Source organism: Cyprinodon variegatus, unplaced genomic scaffold (assembly GCF_000732505.1).
Source record: "Cyprinodon variegatus isolate N-32 unplaced genomic scaffold, C_variegatus-1.0 Scaffold0, whole genome shotgun sequence".
NCBI classification, from domain to species: domain Eukaryota; kingdom Metazoa; phylum Chordata; class Actinopteri; order Cyprinodontiformes; family Cyprinodontidae; genus Cyprinodon; species Cyprinodon variegatus.
This window is the reverse complement of record NW_015150453.1, coordinates 4,188,120-4,190,043: the sequence shown is the minus strand read 5'-3', so window position 1 is coordinate 4,190,043 and position 1,924 is coordinate 4,188,120. Positions and strand designations below refer to the sequence as shown.

General features: G+C 42.0%; 1 protein-coding gene across 4 annotated transcripts in view; it reads left to right on the top strand.

Moving 5' to 3' along the window:
* The window catches only part of smarcc1 (SWI/SNF related, matrix associated, actin dependent regulator of chromatin, subfamily c, member 1), a 23,870-nt gene extending 21,952 nt beyond the window's left edge, over window positions 1–1,918 (top strand). For all 4 annotated transcript variants that reach the window (XM_015375767.1, XM_015375933.1, XM_015375847.1 and 1 more), the window contains one exon: window positions 311–1,918. In XM_015375767.1, coding sequence (XP_015231253.1) covers window positions 311–402 — 92 coding nt within the window. In that variant the 3' untranslated portion in view covers window positions 403–1,918. The remainder of the gene's footprint in view (window positions 1–310) is intronic.
* The last annotated feature ends 6 nt before the right edge of the window (window positions 1,919–1,924 follow it).

Genomic DNA, 1,924 nt, shown 5'->3' with positions numbered 1-1,924 from the left:
ATCGATAAGCTTTTTTTCTATATCGCCCAGCCCTACTGATAACTATTCTCTTATTCTGATGCTATTGCAGAGTTCTGGAAAAATGCTTTTGGACTCGAACCATTTTTATTCTTTTTCTTTGCCTTTGTTTGATGAAATACTTAAACCATTTGTTTATAGGTTGTTGAGTTACACATACCACACCTTTAAAGACATACTGGAGTATATTCTAGTTGTTTCAGTAGAACCTCAAATCTGTACATTAGCTGCCTCTGTAAAGGTAAAGTGACATCTCACAGATTGTTTTAAACTAGCATGTTTCTGTCTGCAGATCCTGGCCCTCCACCTGCACAGCCTGAGGCCATGCCTGTGGCTCCCGTTGCTCCTCCCGCGCCTCCAACTGGACGAGTGTCTGAAAACTAAGACAAACAAACAGAAGAAGCACACGTGCATAAAGCTAAAACTCTGTCTCTGACCTTTGCTTGTCGCTAAGTTTTTCTCCCTCACATTCAAGCAACCATAAACTTTCTCCCTCAGACACACAGTCCCACAGTCTGGGCTCCTTGGCAAAAAGGACCCAACTTTACAAACACATGCAGACTTCCTCTCAGGGCACAGCGGCGAGGTTCATCTAGTAATAAACACTGTTTTACACTCTGAGCAAAAGCGAGGCTGGAGACAACGATCCTGTGAATAGAAAAACCAAACAAGGAGACAGAAAATATTTTTGAAAAATCCTCCTTCTCTGGTGATTATTTTCTTTCTTCTAATGACACTGTAACCCTTTCCAGAGTAACAAAGGAAACAGGAAAAAACTCACCTGTAGCCCTCTTTTACCAATAAATATAAATCCTAAGGGGGGTGCTTGTAAGAACTGGCATCCAGTCTGTGTGCCGAGTAGCCTGAGCTGTGAGATGTGAGGCAGTCACACGATTCAGAGGATGCTGTGATTAAAAACCCAATGGATCCATCCCACCCTCACTCCTGCTGAGTACCTACCTCTCGCTCCTCTTTTAATGATACACTGTAGCTCTGTCTGTGAAGACAGAGGGAGGTTTGACTGTAGTCTGTAGTTACAGAAACTAAAAATATAAAAAGTTACCTGTAAATTAATTGCCTTCAGGCAAAACCCTGATAGGTCAAACGTTGCTGGAAAGACTGTTATGTTTCTTATCAGGTGTGTCCAACATTCTTTAACCCAAGCAAAGCCTGTAGATGTAACAAGCTGGCCCTAAATCACTTTGTGTTCCAAATTAAAGGAAATTTCAGAAAATTATGCAATAATTTTTGAGATGAATCAGTGTCTGCAAAGTTTCCTCGATCATTTTTTTTCATGAGGTAAGGTGGCAGCGTTCTTCCTTTTAAGTAAAAGGAAAACCTGCATCGCTGCTCTGACCTTTCGAGAAAACTTTCACAAATTTGGTCATTGAGTTAATTGAATTTATGGTTCAGTTTTTAAGCTAATCCAAGTTGCATAATGACCTCATGTAGGGTTAAATTCAACTAGCAGCATTAACACTATTTAAATTTATAAAAGTTAGAGCAAACAACTGAAATTATTGTTTTTCCGTTTCCTTAAATATAAGATTTCATGTTTGAGACCGGATTAGGCCACCAAAGGATTGGCAGATGGTAAACATTCCTCCCTCTGTCTCAGCATCCAGAGCGCTGCAACACACACACAGAAATGTAAGCTAAGCTCAGGCAAACACTGGAGGCTGCATGCACACATGCACACACACATCCTGGTTAAACCTGGCACTGACCCTCACACACACACCCACACACACGTCAATCCTCTGATGACCTTTACACAGTGAGAGACGCTGCGTTTCTGCTCGAACCAGACCAAGCTCTTCCTCAGCTCTGCGGGAGTTCCGTTCGCTCTTTAGGTGCTGATACTGTAGCTATCAACTCCCTCTTCCTCACTTTCCTCACGCCTAGC